Genomic DNA, 16796 nt, shown 5'->3' with positions numbered 1-16796 from the left:
ACTAACCATTTTTCCCATTTGTCCATGTGTATGAGAGTATTCATCGAACCCACAAGTGGCCGATCAGAACGTGCTGTGTCCTGAATCTCCAGGATTAGGAAGCAACTAGATAAGAACATGCCTGTGTGCCGACGACCTTCAGAGACCACCCAGAACTTCCCCGGAAGTTTGCAGATCAAGTCATCATGAACGGGACCAAGCAAATGACAAACCAAGGACTTTCAGCTAACAAGACTACAGTGATGACAGCTTAAACATCCCATATGTGCCTTCCAATGACAGACTACAAGCAGAGGTGTTAAGTACATTCCAGTTTTTATGCATGAATTTCATATCCCGTTAACTGTTTAAAGTCATGTACATAAAATTTTCTACTGCATGTAAATATATAAAGGATAGGTTAGTGTTATAGGCGTATTTTGAAAGGATTAAAGCTTTTTATTAATAGGTTTGTATATGGGTTATCTTCTGTGACTGGGTAAGTCACATTTTTCTTCCTCCCCTGAAATTAATGCATGATTTAGCTCTATGGCCCTAGCGTTTGCTGTGGGTGAAGAATTTGTAAAGGGGATTAATATTTCAATAAACGTTCTAAGTCACTACATGCTCCATTAGTCTTTATGAGTCGTCAGAATATGTCAAGTTTAATAGTGTTTAATGCTTCACCAGTAATGCAGGTATTATCTCCAATTTTAGTATTAAGGCTGCCGATCAGATGATGGTGATATGTGATGTGGGGTACGATCCACGATTTAATTAGTACGCGTGTGCTTTGGTGTTAGTTAAAGTACCTGGTGACAGAGTCTTCTAACTGAATGCACAATGTGGTTAAGAGATATTTGTGTGTGAGAGAAGGAAGTACGATTCGTATGCCATTGATTGAAATGACAGACCGAAAGGTGAAAGGAATAAGATGTATGTTAAAATTATAGTTAGACAAAGATGCCAGGTCGTTCATAAAAATTATATTTGATGATAATAATAATAATAATAATAATAATCATGTGTGGCTAGACTAGGTGAATGTTGTACGAAGGGAAAGTTTTGCACAGAGGCTAAAACAAGAGCGAAAGTGGTTCCTCCCAGCTGATAAGCAGCTGTCTGCTCAATGACATATTTATGACCCCTTTGTATGAAAGAACGTTGAGCCCAGAGACAGGGTCCTTGGCTGTCAAGTGTTTGTAACATTCATATGATGAGTTCTCTCCATCTCGACATTGTAATAATAGCCATATGCAAATTATAGATATCTGCCAGCGTTGTAAGACTATGCTTTATTAGGTGAAGTGAATACACCCATTTTTCTTTGTTAATGAGATCAAATGTAGGGTTTCATATATGTACCCTGTAGTCTGAAGAACATGGGTTCATTTCCATGTTGAATGACGACCATGGATCAATACCAGGAGACCTGTTGTACAATAATATAAGAGATACCAGCGAGTATCATTAGCATAGAAAGGGGATGCCCTTATTCAAAGAAAAATGTAAGTTCTTAAATGCGTGTGTGCAAGATAATTCGGGAGTGTTAAATGAGAGTCATACATTTAACAGACTGACGCGGACATAGATACACTCCCAAGATATTTTGATTTATCATGTATGTTTATACGGCATTATCTTATGCATTTATTTTACATTTGTGACTCCATCAGTTCTATAAAATGTTATGTTTTTGATTGGGAACAAAAATCTTCTCATTTAGCAGTTAGCATATTTCTCTCATATAATACACAACACCCTCCTTTCAAGATATTTAAATTAGTGCCCAATTTATCCGAACAGACCACTGACCCATATGCTCGAGTTCAGCCGTGGATTCAATGAAAGGGAGAATGGGACTTTGTTGCCCGGGATCGACTGCCGAAGTTCTCATTCAACAAATTTCCATTCAAATATTTATTTGTGAAAGTTATTTTACCGATGCCCTGTGGAGCCCGGGACGGGTGCACTATGTTGATTTCAGCTGGGACAACCACGAAGACAGTCTTTCTGAGGATGTAAAAAAGGCAGGTGGAAAGAGACTGTCTGCCATTATAATGAAAACTGCCCAACTCTGTGACTAGCAGTAGGCAAGTGGGCCTGCCATCATAATGAAAATTCCCAACTTGATGGTGAGTGATCATAGGCAAGAGAGCCTGCTATCACAATGAAAGTTCCCTAACGCAGTATTCACATGAGAAAAGACATATGATGATTTCCCTGTCAGGTTACTGGGGTAATGTTAAAAGCTATACAATTTAATACAATCTTACAACGTGTATGCTACATAACCTAGAATTATGTATATACCATAATGTTGAATTCCGTAGTGAAGCACGGGATCAGCCAGTATGACCAAAGTAGCATATCATCTGCCAAGAGACCATAATGACAAAGTTTTATCTGAAGCTGGTTCAGAATGGACATGTTTGTGTGATGAGCTGTCCACAGAATCATCAGCATTTTACTCTAGCACCATATTTTGAAACGTTCTATTTGTGTACGATTGCGCTGTAGGATGGTCCACGTCCCTGTGCCGTACAACAAGATTAAGAAGACTATAGATTTTCTTCTTTTTTATTTTCTTATTTTACAACTGGCTTCACGTCGCACAGACACAGATGGTCTTATGGCAACAATAGGATAGGAAATGGCTAGGAGGAAGGAAGCGGCCGTGGGTTTAAGATACAGCCCCAGCATTTACCCAGTGTGAAAATGGGAAACTACGGAAAACCATCTTCAGGGCTGCCGACAGTGGGATTCGAACCCACTATCTCCCGGACTAGAGATTCAACGAGCTACTTTTTTATATTGATGGTGATGTTATCTTTCCAAATCTTCCACAGACAGATCATTGAGACTTTTGTTATTTCAATCCTTTGTTTTATTTCATTTTTGGAACCACCAGAAATGAATGGACAATAAGAAGCCTAGATACACGTACTGATTTACAACTTCACATTCTCCAATCTGCTAGATAAGTTATGGAGATTATTATTGTCCTTACGATCGATGATGACCTTGGTTTTCTGTTGATTTAGATATAATCCAATTTCAAGACTTTCTCCACTCCCTTGATCAGCTCTGACAACTCATTTTCAGATGATTCTAGCAAGATGGTATTATCAGCAAATCTCAAGTTAACAATTTTGCTTCCCCCAATGGAGAATCCTTCATCCCAGTCATCTAGAGCAGTTCTCACTACAAATTCACCACAGAGACTGAAAAGTAGTGGTAAGGATCCCGTGGGGGTTTTCTTACCTGTTCTCCTATCGGGCGCGTCCCAGGTGGCGGATAAGGGGTCCTCCGGACTTGTCTGGAGGGTCTGAGGGAAATAAAATACCCTGTCATGGACTAAAAACAGGTAATGCCAGAAAACGCCTTGAGGCATTGTGATTGTTACTAGCCCAAGTCAAGGCTTGGAAGTGGAGGCTTCGCCCACACATGCTAGAGAAGCATCCATGGTTCCTCCACATGGGTGATACGGTGTTTCAGGTGAGTTGGGGGTGGTGACTGAAGTGAAGGCTCACTACGGGGTGCTGGAACCAACACACCACTTTGCTCTACGTAGCTTGGACGAGCCGCGGGTCGGGAAATGGGCGATCCCAACCTAGGGGGAAAGTCATGGCTGTGAACTCAGTCATGAAAATGCCAAGTGGAGACCACATGAGTAGGCCTACTGAAGGGGGAACAAAACTGGCTAGGTTCAGGCCAGGTGCGAACCGCTGGATGGACGACTGAGGGCGTGGTCTCTTATGGAGAGCCTGAGTTGCGGGAGGACAATGTCTGGCTGTATGCCTCACCAAGGATGGTGAGAACGACACTCAGGACCCTGGAAGGGGCAAAAACCCTATGATTGATTGAAATATGGATGCTTATAAAGAACCAATTTCAAAAACTTCGACATCAAGGGAAGCCAAGGAAGCTCCAGTAGAGCAGATCCAGGAGCAAACCCAAGATGAAAAAATGGAGACAGAAGTCCCAATTGGACAGGCTATCACGGACTCAAAACAAGGAATGGCCCCAGTAGAGCAGACTGCTCTCAGAATCAATCGGCACGATACCAAACTTCTAACACAAGAGTGGAGAGTGCTGAATGCCACTTCAATCGACAAGAAAGGAAGGACAGTCGTTTTAGCCGTTGGTGAAAGAGACTTTGAAGAACTCAAAAGGAGAAGCCTTAAGGCTAAGCTCGGACTTGGGCAGATCAAGTTTTAACTCATCAGGGGAAAAACGAAACCCAAAGTTGATAAAGATGGAGACGAAGGTCCTTCAGGCCAATCATCAGCATAAAAAGCAGCTGTGGCCAATTTTGCCAGAAATTTCAAGACGTGGCCATTATTCAAGAGTCATGGGTAGTCAAGGGCAGAGTAGCAGGACTGGCAGAATCTGGAGGTAAACTGATGTACGATACAACATCGGAAATATCCAGAACATGTCTTCTTGTGAACAGGAAATTACAATGTCTTATGTTGCAGGAACACTGTTCACGGGACTTAACCGTGACCAAGATTAAACTTGGAAATTGACAGGACCCAGAGAAATAACCATAGGCTCTGCATACCTCCCATATGACTCAACTAAGCTGCCGTCATCAGAAGAAGTTGAAAACCTAACTTGCAAGGCAATGAGGAAAGGCGAACACCTATTCCTTGGAGAAGATGCAAATTCACATCACACGGCATAGGGCAGCACGAACTGCAATCTAAGAGGCGAGTCTTTACTAGAGTTTATTATTAGAACTGAGCTGACAATACTAAACCTAGGAAACAAGCCTACATTTATAAATAAAAATCGTAGGGAGGTAATAGACATTACACATAAAAAATTTATTAAAGACTGAAGGTGCCAGAGGAACCATCATTGGCAGACCACAAGCACATCCAATTTGCAATAGATGCGAGACTATGTGGGATTGAGTTGTACAGAGACCCAAAAAGAACTAACTGGGACAGATACAGAAGTTATAGGGAAGGCTGTACAAAAAATACCAACTGACATGAGAGGACAGAAAGAATTAGATGAGACAGCGGAATTATTAGAAAATGCCATTATAGACTCATTCCATGAAAACTATCCTCTCAAAGAAAATAAAAACACCAAAAATAAGGTGGTGGAACAACAACAAACTACCTAAAATGAAAAAAGTGGTTAGGATATTCTACAGAATATCATCTGAAAATGGTATGTGGGACGTATATCATAGGAAATCACTGAGTATAACCTAGAGATACAGAAAGTAACAAGAAAATCTTGGAGACTGTTCGTGAGAAAGTGTAATCACACAATGAAACAGCAAGGCTCAAGAAGGTTCTGAAAGCAACCCATATACCCCTTTCAGACCTGAAAGACTACTGGCTGTGTGAATTTTTGTTTGTACGTCAAAAACTGACTAAAATGCTCTTAAATACATATATTTTTAGTTTACTTTACAAAATAAAAATTAACATCTGAGAAAAAGCACCCACATAATTGTGCGTGTCAGGACTTAATTCACTACTTACAAAAATGAAAAATTACCTCAATGCATGTGAATATACATATGTACATGATCAAATGTTCTGTTTTACAGTGGGGAATAATTTAAAACAATTAAATCATCGTTCAAACACAAGTAAATATTACATTTTTCACAATGAGGACGAGTTTTGCTTTTACTGCCCTTTTGGCAGCAGCACTCTGTCGTCGCATCTGAAAGAAAACTGGAGGTGTGAATTTTCGTTTGTGTGTCAAAAACTTACTAAAATGCTCTCAAATACATGATTTTACGGTTTATTTTACAAAATAAGAACTTTCAGCTAAAAAACAGAACCCACACAATTGTGTGTATCAGGACTTGATTCGCTACTTACAAAAAATAAAAAATACGAAAATTCAGCTCAGTACATGTGAATATACGCATGTACATGATAAAATGTTCTATTTTACAGTATGGAACAATGTATTTTAAACAATTAAAATCTTATACTTAACATTTCTCACATAGAGTACGAGTTCTGCCTTCACAGTCCTTTGGTGCCAGCACCCAGCACTCTTGCGTGCATTGCCTGCAGGGAAACCTAGCCCGCACACTTGTGCGTATCAACATTCAAAACCTATTGATATCACGTACGATGTTGTAAGTTCACAATTTACGTTCGCTAAACAAATTACACACTTCACTGATTATAGTGTGATATTCAGTAGAGCTTCTAGATTAATATGAATGCAATAAATAAATAAATAAATAAATATTTATTTTAGGCATTACTGCTTCCCGCCACCTTGCCGATGAACTGTATTTTTAAACTCTTCTTCCTGCCCCCTGGTGGTCAAGCTCTAAATAAAAACAACTGAAGTACATGCTATGTGTCCCGCACAAGCACTGCAGTCTGGTCTAGCGCCAAGAAAACATCAAATAAGCTCAGAGATAAATAAAATACAAACCCACACAATTGCGCGTACACGGTCTGAAAGGGATAAATCAAGTGGGGACATTGGAGAAACCAGATGGGTTATTTACTCAGGCTGGGAAGGGACATGCTTAAGATGTTAATGGCGTGTCACTTTCCTGAGGCTGAGGAGATGACAGAAGAAGAAACTGTTGGAACAGACACCGGAGCTCGAAGAGCAGACTGGAACTGTGCCAACAGAATAATAAAACATAACCATGTAAAATGGGCCTCGGCACATTTCATCCTATAAAGGCTCTGGGGCCAAATGAGATACTTCTGATACTCCTACAGGAAGGACGGGAGATACTCGTCAATACCCTGACGGTCCTTTACAGAGCTAGTCTAGCTTTCGGTTACGTGCCAGAATAATGGTCTGAAGCTAAAGCAGTATTCATACCTAAGCCTGGAAGGGAAATTATGCCCAAGCCAAAGCATACAGACCATTATGTTTAACATCCAAGCTGGAAGCAATAGAGAAAATTCTGGATAAATATATCAGAAGAACGGTGAAACTGAATTCAACGTTACATGAAAATCAGTTTGCATATAGGCCTGGCAGATCCACTGAAGTAGCACTCCACCAGTTGGTTTGTAAACTAGAGGAAAGCCTAGAATGTAAAGAAACTGCACTCGCGGCATTTCCAGATATAGAAGGATCCTTCAGCAATGCAACCTATGACTTATGATTGGAAAAGAGCAAGGTGCGTTGTCAAATGGATTAAATCCATGTTAGACGGAAGGAAGATAAAAGCAACCCTTCGAAGAAACACTGCCGGTTAGGGCAACCCGAGGCTGTGCTCAGGGAGGAGTTCTTTCTCCTCTGCTGTGGAACCTTACGGTGAACAAAATCATAGCTATGCTCAACGAACAAGGTTTTTATACAAAAGGATACACAGATGACCTAGTGATTGTGGTTCAAGGTAAGATAATGAGAATTATCCAGGACCTCACGCAAAGATCACTTAACCTTGTAGAGAACTGGTGTCGGGAAGACTCTGGTCCCTTTTACAAGAAGGAGAAAATTAGAGGGAAAGAGATCACTGAAGCTCTTTGGGCAAGATATATATATGGAAGAACAGACACTGCACACTGCTGTAGTGTTAGATAAAAATCTATCCTGGAATCCACATATAGAAAGGAACATAAACCAGGCCAAGAACTTGCTGTATGCATGTAAAAGAGCCGTTGGGAAGACGTGGGGCCTAAGAATATCAATGGTAATGTGAATATATACAATGATCATTAGACCGTTGATGGCCTATTCTGCAATCATCTGGTGGCAGAAAGTAAGCCAAGGAAAAGTCAGTAGTAGATTGGATAGCCTACAGAGAATGGCATGCATAGCCATAACTGGGGCTATGAGAACTACGCCAACAGAAGCCCTGAATACTTTACTTGACCTCCCATCACTATGCAATTTCATAAAAGGACAGGCTAGAATGAATTCATATAGATTGGCACAAAGACCCAATCTAGGACACTGTAAAATTAACAGAGTAATAACAGAGGAAGTTCTACACATGCCTTCTGATCATATGATACCAAAGTACAACTTTGAAAAACCATTGAGACCCAGATAATTTTAAAAAAAGTAAAAGATGATTGGAATATCAACCAATGGAATACTGAAAAAGAAGATATAGTGTGGTGGACTGATGGCTCAAAGACTGGGGATGGCACAAGAGGAGGGATCTATGGGAGAAGACCCGAGCCCCTGTGTATAAAGGAAAGGGTATAGACATAAAGCTGAAAATTACAGGCCAGTAAGTTTGACATGCATTGTATGTAAGCTTTGGGAAGGCATTCTTTCTGATTATATTAGACATGTTTGCGAAATTAATAACTGGTTCGATAGAATGCAATTCGGTTGTAGGAAAGGTTATTCCACTGAATCTCAACTTGTAGGATTCCAGCAAGATATAGCAGATATCTTGGATTCTGGAGGTCAAATGGACTATATCGCAATTGACCTGTCTAAAGCATTTGAAAGGGTGGATCATGGAAGACTACTGGCAAAAAATGAGTGCAACTGGACTAGACAAAAGAGTGACTGAATGGGCTGCTATACTTCTAGAAAATAGATCTCAGAGAATTAGAGTAGGTGAATCTTTATCTGACCCCGTAATAATTAAGAGGGGAATTCCTCAAGCCAGTATTATCGGACCTTTTTGTTTTCTTATATATATAAATGATATGAGTAAAGGAGTAGAATCGGAGGTGATAAATTCTCTGTAGAGTGATAAATAAGTTACAAGATTGTGAGCAACTGCAAAATTACCTTGATAATGTTGTGAGATGGACAGCAGGCAATGGTATGTTGATAAACGGGGTTAAAAGTCAGGTTGTGAGTTTCACAAATAGGGAAAGTCCTCTCAGTTTTAATTACTGCGTTGATGGGATGAAAGTTCCTTTTGGGGATCATTGTAAGTATCTAGGTGTTAATATAAGGAAAGATGTTCATTGGGGTAATCACATAAATGGAATGGTAAATAAAGGGTACAGATCTCTGCACATGGTTATGAGGGTGTTTAGGGGTTGTAGTAAGGATGTAAAGGAGAGGGCATATAAGTCTCTGGTAAGACCCCAACTAGAGTATGGTTCCAGTGTATGGGACCCTCACCAGGATTACCTGATTCAAGAACTGGAAAAAATCCAAAGAAAAGCAGCTCGATTTGTTCTGGGTGATTTCCGACAAAAGAGTAGCGTTACAAAAATGTTGCAATGTTTGGGTTGGGAAGAACTGAGAGAAAGAAGAAGAGCTGCTCGACTAAGTGGTATGTTCCGAGCTGTCAGCGGAGAGATGGCGTGGAATGACATTAGTAGACGAATAAGTTTGAATGGCGTTTATAAAAGTAGGAAAGATCACAATATGAAGATGAAGTTGGAATTCAAGAGGACAAACTGGGGCAAATATTCATTTATAGGAAGGGGAGTTAGGGATTGGAATAACTTACCAAGGGAGATGTTCAATAAATTTCCAATTTCTTTGAAATCATTTAGGAAAAGGCTCGGAAAGCAACAGATAGGGAATATGCCACCTGGGCGACTGCCCTAAATGCAGATCAGTATTGATTGATATTGAGATCAATCCAGATGAGCCTGGGCAAACACACTACAGTCTTTCAAGCAGAAGCAATAGCTATCACAACACGCCTTGAAGCAAATCTGAAAATGAACTATAGGAATAACAACATTTTCATATTTACGGACAGTGAAGCGGCCATTAAGGCACTAGAAGCAGTCCGGATAATATCCAGAAATGCCTGGTATTGCCACTCACTTCTCCTGAAGCTCTCAAAGTACAACATTTTCAAAATAAAATGGGTACCAGAGCATGCAGGTAATGAAAAGGCAGATAAACTGGCCAGGAAAGGAATCTTCATATCTGATCTCTCAGTGGGACCCTTATCCTTGTTATAGTTATTGACACAATGGAGTTTCTCTAATGATTGTTTTGTCTGTCTGTCCATCTCTCCTATGGGTTCCATGTTGTCAGTGTGTCATGTAGTTGACATGCACACTTCCCCACGGTCAAACCACCTGATAACCATCATGTGGTTTGTTGCTCTGGCTTCAGTTTGCCCAGAACCTCTATGTGGGATATCCTATGGACAAGCGTGACACTATATAGGAAAATGGGTACAAAAGAAACAAATGGAGAACTGGAAAAATACTCCAGGATGCAGGCTTGCAAAGGAACTGATAAAAGGACCAAACAAGAAGCATACTAAAGAACTGTTGAAATTCAGAAGAGAGAATATAAGATGGGTAGTAGAAGTGTTGACAGGACACTGCCATCTGAAAAAACACCTACATAGAATTGGAGTAATAAGACAACATACGAAGGAAAGGCAATGAAGCAGAGGAATCAGCTGAACACATACTTTTCGAATGTGAGGCGCTGGGTAGAAGCAGACTCTCCACTCGGACTATCAGGAAGAGGGAGAAAAAATACAAGAAGACCCAATAAGAACAACCTGCGGCTTTGTGAAGGGAGCAGGTATATCTAGGTAGGAATGAAGGAAAAACATGGTAGCAAAAGATCTTAGAGGTCGACGCTAATTAGGAACTACTATTTAGAGGCCCCACTAAGAAAAATAATAAGTGGTGAGGATACGTCCCTGACAGACTCCAGCCTTCGTTTGAAACTGCCGGGACTGTGTTTTAAATCTTCACAGGGACTTAAGGAGATCAATCAGAGGGCAAACTGAAGCCAGAGCAACAAACCACATGATGGTTATCAAGTGATTTGACCGCGGGGAAGTGTACATGTCAACCACATGACACACTGACAACATGGAACTTTTTTTTTTTTTTTTTTTTTTTGCTAGGGGCTTTACGTCGCACCGACACAGATAGGTCTTATGGCGACGATGGGATAGGAAAGGCCAAGGAGTTGGAAGGAAGTGGCCGTGGCCTTAATTAAGGTACAGCCCCAGCATTTGCCTGGTGTGAAAATGGGAAACCACGGAAAACCATCTTCAGGGCTGCCGATAGTGGGATTCGAACCTACTATCTCCCGGATGCAAGCTCACAGCCGCGCGCCTCTACGCGCACGGCCAACTCGCCCGGTCAACAACATGGAACCCATAGGACAGATGGACAGATAGTCAAAACAATCATTAGAGAAACTCCATTGTGTAAATAACTATAACAAGGATATGTGTCCCACTGACAGATCAGATATGATGATTCCATCAACTAGAAAATTAAATTGCAACTTCATACATACTTCACCGTCAGACTAGGGGTATGTGAATGAATCGTACCCATGAAATTTTGTTATAATTTTTATCTTAAATGGAAGATAATTCTGTTTATACAAATCAAGAGTAAAGTTAGGGGTAAATTAATAAATACCATTAATTACTACAGAAATATATACGTACATATTTGACTACATTATGACTATGAATTCTACCACGTCACAGTGTTCCAGTATGCCTTTTGTTCATGTAGGCCCTAACCCTTTTGTGTGTGAAGTCTATGCTCACTTAACTTCTCTGAACTTCTTTTCTTTGTTTTGCTTGGTGTTACTTGGTAGGGCGAGTTGTTGACTTGTACCCATAACTCATTAGTAATTAATGTAATTATTGGTCCAGGGATCATGCCATTTTTTGTTCAAATAAATGTTTGTGTTACGATAAACTTTTCAACTCCATTTTTCCATTTCAACTGCCTGCGCTGGTCATGATGGACAAAGATATGAGAATTCACAAACATAGCACTCCCACTCATCCAGTGTTAGCCCTGGACCTCAGGAAGGAAACAAAAGATAGCACGATAAAGCGGAATGCCGCAAGAGAGAGTCTTGACTACAACGAAATAGTCGCCGTAGGTATGTGCGTATATTTCTCAATTAATAATGGTATTTATTAATTTACTGCTACCGGGCGAGTTGACCATGCGGTTAGGAGCGCATAGCTATGGGCTTGCACCTGGGACATAGTGGATTCGAACCCCACTTCGGCAGCCCTGAACATGGTTTTCTGTGGTTTCCCATTTTCACACCTTAATTAAGGCCATGACTGCTTCCTTCTCACTCCTAGGCCTTTCCTATCCCATTGTCGCCATAAGACCTGTGTTGGTGCAATTTAAAACAAATTATAATATATAATCACTAACCGCTAATTTTACTGATGATTCGTGTGAAAGCAATTATTATCCTCCATTTTGGACAAAAATTACAATGAAATTTCATGGACTTGATATGTTCATGTAACCCGGACTAGGTATAATTTTAATTATTCGAAGTATCTCAGTAACCAATTAACATAAAAGACTATACACCAACTGCTGTGCAATGACAATTCGATCATCCCAACACAAATGTCACTGTGGAATGTCAAAAGCACAATGTACTACAGGCTTATTAGTTAGGTTTTTAAAACCATGAGATAGTTCTCATGGAGTTTCTCCGTTGTTTTCTTCAGCAACGTTCAATCACTGGGTTATGATAAAGCCGATCATTGCCAATTCACTTATAGACGCTCTTAAAATGCTTAGATATATTAAGGTGGGAGGAATGAGTTGATGTGAGAAAATACTGTTTTCTTAAACAATTACTAGAGTTATAAAACACTCAATAGTGTACTATATTTGGCTAGGGGAGCTTATGGACAACCCTAGCTTTGACTGTATATGTTCTATGTTGGGTATTCAGCCCGAAGGCTGGTCTGTTCCTCCACAGCTGCACCAAAGGCTATCATAGACAGTCTAGGTGTCAATGAAGAGAGATACTAGGAAAATAAGGAGCGAGGTAGTTTCTCGTTGCTTTCCTCGACTGTATATTAGAGCAAAATGAACAAAGAAAGGAATATTTTGAGATTCTTCTGATGGTTAACTGGCAAAAAAGGGAATATTTTTGTTGGAAAATGTTCATGTCCTTTTGAAAGCTTATACTGAAAGGAAAAAAAGCATAAATGCAGATGATTGTGATTAATACTCATTAGCGTGAGGGCATACGACGCTGTTGGTGATTCGTCCGTCGGATGGAGACGTTAAGCCTTGAGCAGACCCCTTGGTGCTATTCGACAGGAGCAGGCTATGTGGCGTCACCGGGTTTCACCCTCTCCCTTCCTACCATATATTACGTCATTCATTTCATCTGATGAGGTTGACGTTAGGAAGGGAATCCGGTCATAAAAATCCGCCACGGCAGATTCATTTATATACTTAACACTGCTCATGGCTAGTCCAGACAGTCATTCTGACAGACTGAAAAGTTTCGCGTTCTTTAAAACTCTCCCAGAAATTACGTAAGGTTCAATTTCAAAAAATTCACCACACTTTAATTATTATGTAAACATCGGAAACTATGGTTCTAAGAGTGAAAAAAATAATGATCTGCTCAGACTAATTGTAGAATACTCTATTACAGCTATCATAGAATGACATAGAATTTAGCTTTAATTCAAGATTTGAGAGATTAAATATCTAACCTGGGTTTGGAGTTAGTACTGCTTCTGTATCCCTGAGAATCTTCTCCGTCCATAGTTTGGTCGTGTCTGATCGCTCGGCTAAATTCTCGAAATGGGCGTCTAGTTCGGTCTTCTCCGATGTTCCAAGTTTCTCTTCCGTCAACTAGAAAATTAAATTGTAATTTCATATGAGTATATACATACTTGACAGTCAGACTAGGAATAATTTTAATTATTAAAAATAAATCGGTAACAAGTTAACATACAACAGACTATACACCAGCAGCTGTAGAATGACATGTCGATGGGCCCAGCACAAATGTCACTGTACAGTAGAATGTCAATAGCACAACGCACTACAGAAAAGTCATTTATTTCATCTAATACGTACTTGTACAACACGGCTAAGAGCTGTTCCGGCATCACGAACCAATTTTTTGACGTTGAAATCCATAGCTGCTGGTAGAGCAAAGTGTATTGATCGAAAATGCGCTATTCTACCAATGGATGTCGCTGCGGATGGTAACAGTACGGTATGTTGCAAAGAGTTTCATGTACACAGTATATTCACAGCTTTTATTGCAACGGAACTTGAACCAGACGGAGAAACCTTAAACATATGTTTATGATAACAAAAAAATCATAAGCAAACGTAAATTATATTTTAATATATTCGATACTATATTTAAAATTGCAATAACATTAACAATTTTATCTATGGTTTGCCTCATATCATAAGATTTTATAAATTCATATCTTTCCGTTTAGCTTCCCGATAACATATGATTGGTTCGTAGGACTCACGGTATCGCCTTCCTTTCATTCATTGGTTGCGGTACAGTGGGCGGATATACCGCGAAATTTGTCGGGCAACCACATATGATTCATTATTATTGCACGTTTTAATCATGCTTGTTCAAGCCACACGTGAGTCATATGTCAAACCCGGATAGAGGAACTTAGCGGACTAGACTGGAGTGTGCTGTGTACTTGATGAAACATAGCTTTGTGGTCGTTCAGTTGTTCCAGAGAACCCGTACGGCCAGTGTACATAAGCCTACTGGCTGTGTTATCACATGGCAGAAATACTTGAAATATTTAAGCAGTGGGTAAGTACAATTCTGCAGCCTCCCAGCAATACCGTCTTCTGTATCATATTAGGAGAATGTGTACCACTGATATTTTAGAAATGTTGTCCCTATACTTAAAAATGAAACAAAACTTGGGATTTCTTGCTAATTATTTATTGTTTCCTTTAATTGTAAATCATATAACAGACGTAGAGCTGATAGTGAGCAGCTGCCGTTTCCTTATTTTGTGTTTCCTTTAGCTCTAAATCGTGTAAAACGTAGGACTGATGGGAGCAGCTGTAGTTATGGGAATGCCATGTCCTTCGTGGCCCTTTTCTTTCTTTTGCCGATACCTACATTCTTCGAAGTAACAGAACTCTTCTATTTCCGTTTGTGATTAGTATCAGGAGATAAAGGTTGCTTAGTTGTACTTCCTATTAAAACAACAATCACCACCGATGTAGAGAAAGAGAGAAGTAATACCAGGGACTTCCATTTTATGTATGTCTATTTCATTCCAAATAATTAGTTTAGTGAATGTTTTGGCAAATATTTTTTATCACATGTATCTGTTGGTAGGGTCAACGGTTTTTGGAAAAGAGCCGAGCCCCGAGGTCCTTTCGGAGTGCATTATGGGATTTAGAAGGAATCTCACAAGAAAACAGTGATCCTCGAGAATTACCACGTCCCGCTCGACCATCCGGGCCGTTATGTCTAGAAGAACTTCAAGCATATATAGGTCAGTTTAAAAATAAAGAAATGCTATTGTTAATTCTAGTCCTATAGGATTACTACTTGTCACTCTTTTTTCGTTAAACCCCTTCTCCGTAATTATTTAAATTAAATAGGAATAAATATAGTGTAACCGCACTGTAATTCAATTTTCAAGCTGTTATTGCTTAAGGAGCATGTATAGGCCTACTGCTTTCGGGAGTAACCAGGAAATGTAAATACTGAAAATTGTCATCTCATTTCCAGATCACCAGACTCCAAACCAAGATTCCACTAGAGTGTTACAGAAAACTGATGAGTGCTGTAAGAATGGATTCGCTTGCGTCAACTGCAAAGAATTGACAGATAATTTAGTCAATTGTGTAGTATGTGTTGAACCACTTCAAGGCGTGAAAATATTCTCGTGTTACCACTGTGGAAATGTTATTTGCTGGAAATGTGTCGAAAGAGTTCATCTTTGTCCGTTCTGTCGATGTGAAGTTCGCCGTGATGCGAGTAGTCGGAACCAGGCGCTAGAAAACGTGCTGGCAAGACTTGCGCTCCCTTGCCGAAATGCTAGGTAAGTTCATCTCATTATTACGTTTCTGTATGCTTAATTGCTACTGATATGCACTGTAATGAATATGGTTCTATTCTATCCTCTTTGATCACACCGTTGCCTACATGTCTCGCTGTTCTGGAGGAAAATCGCCCGTTCTTCCAGATTTTCTTTGTCACGTAATCAACGATCACACGCACACCCGATGAGGCAAAACAATCGTTACATAGCAACAAAATTGACCTTCTCTCAGGTTTTAAACTGGAGTTCTCTGTTCGTAAGATATAACTTAGACTAAAACGTGAACGCATACGAAATTCGTGCTCAGCAAAGCGCAGGGGTAGCACAGATTATTTTGCTGTTTTCGTCTATTTGTTAAGCAACTTTCGTTAAGGATCATTCTGGTTATCTGTTATTCATCTTATTGTCAGTCGTAGTAGGACATCCCCTGACGTAGTCTATTTAAACTCTAGCAGTTTCCAAAAACAAAGATAAGAAATTATTATCTACCATTAGTAGAATTATACCTACTTCAAAGTCATTCCTTCCTCGAGCGACTGGGCTATGAGTTTGTATTCGGGAGATGATCGGTTCGTATCCTGCGTCGGCTGCCATAAAGATGGTTTCCAGGATATGTCATGGTTTCTCACAAATGTTCACCTGAAGGAAAATGCTGGGAAACGGCCACTACCTTACCTATCCTACGTCACCGAAAACCTATGTGTTAGCGCGACGTTGAACTACTAGCAACAAAACTTCCTGGATCCACCAACGACACACAGTTGTCGCAATTAAACACCCTTCAATCAGGATCGAACGTGCTAACTTGGGATCAAAAGGTAAACGATTAACAGACTGCCCACTGAGAATGGCTGTAGGCCTACCTAAGAACTTGGAGTTTTATGTGACTTCTAAACATAGGGGGTGGGGAGATACATCTTTCTAGGTCAAAATGTTGCATTTTTCAATCTATTTTTTGTTTATAGAATATACTTTCCTCTATAATTTAACAAAGTATTTTTTTTGTAAATGTCCATGTATGTCACTTGCTATATCGCACTTCCCTTTTTTTTCAGATAGTTTATTTTTTACACTAAGTTTTCCTCATAATTCAAATACT

General features: G+C 39.9%; 2 protein-coding genes across 4 annotated transcripts in view; one reads left to right on the top strand and one right to left on the bottom strand.

Moving 5' to 3' along the window:
• The window catches only part of EndoB (endophilin-B), a 243010-nt gene extending 229167 nt beyond the window's left edge, over nt 1-13843 (bottom strand). For all 3 annotated transcript variants that reach the window (XM_067145790.2, XM_067145793.2, XM_067145791.2), the window contains exons 1-2: nt 13728-13843; nt 13358-13499 (exon numbers count right to left, since the gene is read on the bottom strand). In XM_067145790.2, coding sequence (XP_067001891.1) covers nt 13358-13499; nt 13728-13790 — 205 coding nt within the window. In that variant the 5' untranslated portion in view covers nt 13791-13843. The remainder of the gene's footprint in view (nt 1-13357; nt 13500-13727) is intronic.
• A 411-nt stretch (nt 13844-14254) lies between these two features.
• The window catches only part of LOC136872732 (uncharacterized), a 57195-nt gene continuing 54653 nt past the window's right edge, over nt 14255-16796 (top strand). Inside the window, exons 1-3 of the mRNA XM_067146558.2 lie at nt 14255-14445; nt 14986-15145; nt 15385-15697. Of these exons, the coding sequence (XP_067002659.2) occupies nt 14413-14445; nt 14986-15145; nt 15385-15697 (506 nt within the window). The 5' untranslated portion in view covers nt 14255-14412. The remainder of the gene's footprint in view (nt 14446-14985; nt 15146-15384; nt 15698-16796) is intronic.

The sequence above is a fragment of the Anabrus simplex genome, chromosome 4 (assembly GCF_040414725.1).
Source record: "Anabrus simplex isolate iqAnaSimp1 chromosome 4, ASM4041472v1, whole genome shotgun sequence".
In the NCBI taxonomy this organism is placed as follows: Eukaryota; Metazoa; Arthropoda; class Insecta; order Orthoptera; family Tettigoniidae; genus Anabrus; species Anabrus simplex.
The sequence above is the reverse complement of the archived record's forward strand: the minus strand, read 5'-3'. Positions and strand labels throughout refer to the sequence as shown.